The sequence below is a fragment of the Nicotiana sylvestris genome, chromosome 8 (genome assembly GCF_000393655.2).
Source record: "Nicotiana sylvestris chromosome 8, ASM39365v2, whole genome shotgun sequence".
In the NCBI taxonomy this organism is placed as follows: Eukaryota; Viridiplantae; Streptophyta; class Magnoliopsida; order Solanales; family Solanaceae; genus Nicotiana; species Nicotiana sylvestris.
The window spans coordinates 80,044,307-80,045,661 of NC_091064.1; the positions used below are offsets into that span (position 1 = coordinate 80,044,307).

General features: G+C 39.0%; 1 protein-coding gene across 1 annotated transcript; it reads left to right on the plus strand.

Moving 5' to 3' along the window:
• The first annotated feature begins 539 nt into the window (after nucleotides 1-539).
• Nucleotides 540-980, plus strand: LOC138875273 (uncharacterized mitochondrial protein AtMg00820-like). Its single transcript, XM_070154097.1, has one exon. It carries the CDS (start codon nucleotides 540-542, stop codon nucleotides 978-980), a length of 441 nt encoding a protein of 146 aa, XP_070010198.1.
• Nucleotides 981-1,355: the final 375 nt, after the last annotated feature.

The following is a 1,355-nucleotide window of genomic DNA, read 5'->3' on the forward strand; positions in this document are numbered from 1 at the left end:
CTAGAAATGGTTAGGTCAATGATGGCACAAATTAACCTCCCAATTAGTTACTGGGGTGATGCATTGCTTACTGCTACCTTTGTACTTAACCGAGTGCCTAAAAAATCAGTTACTACCACTCCATATGAGTTATGGACTGGAAGACAACCCGACCTAAGTGTATTAAGACCTTGGGGTTGTGCTGCCTATACATATGATTCCTCTCACAAATATGGCAAATTGGGACCGAGAGGAAAGAAAAGTATCTTTATAAGATACTCTGAAACCCCAAAGGTTATGTGTTTATAGGTCAGCAAGACAGTGGGAGTGTAACTGAGTTTGAATCATGAGATGTCATATTCTTAGAGGAAGAGTTCCCTAAGAAGAGAGAGGTAGGTCAAGACCTAACCTTGTTTGAGATAATGGATCAAGAAGTACAAGGATCACTTAATTCGAGTGGGAGAATTTTAGCAGATGGTGAATTAGTTTCTCATTAAATACCTCCTTCATCATCAGATACGAATGAGAGTAATCCTTCTACTTTCAGTGGAAGTGAACAAATGGATCTTGTTCCAAGTGGGAGCGAGATGGTCACAGATCTTGTTCCAAGTGGGAGCAGGATGAATGATCTTGATCCGAGTGGGATCAACATTGATCCAAATGGAAACAATAATGAATCACAAGTAAGACGTGGTTCTCGTAAAAAGATTCCCCGTCGACGATTTTATATTGAAGACGGAGAACTATTTATGATGCTCCTACAAGAAGAAAACGATCCTAAAAATGTAAAAGAGGCTCTCTCATGCCCTTCTAAGGATAAATGGACAAAAACAATGGAAGATGAATTGGAGTCTATGAGAGTCAACAAAGTTTGGGAACTAGTTGACCTCCCTGAAGGACGCAAAGCAATTGGGAGCAAATGGGTTCTCAAAATTAAGCTCAAGGTTGATGGCACAGTTGAGAGATTTAAGGCTCGACTGGTGGTGAAAGGGTATACATAGCAAAAAGGAATAGACTACGAAGAGACTTTCTCGTCTATTGTACGATTTACCTCGGTTCTAGCTATTGTTGCAAGCCTGGATCTTGAATTACATCAGATGGATGTAAAGACTGCCTTTCTCAATAGAGAACTAGATGAAGAAATCTATATGGAACAACCTGAGTGATTCATTGAAAAGGGCCACGAACAAAAAGTTTGTAGACTTTTGAAGTCTATTTATGGCCTCAAACAATCTTCAAGGCAGTGGTATATACGCTTTCAAAATGTTCTTGTATCCAATGGTTTTACCATGATGGATGAAGACCATTGTGTTTATACCAAGAGATCAATAAACAAGCTTGTGACTTTAACATTGTATGTAGATGACATACTTATA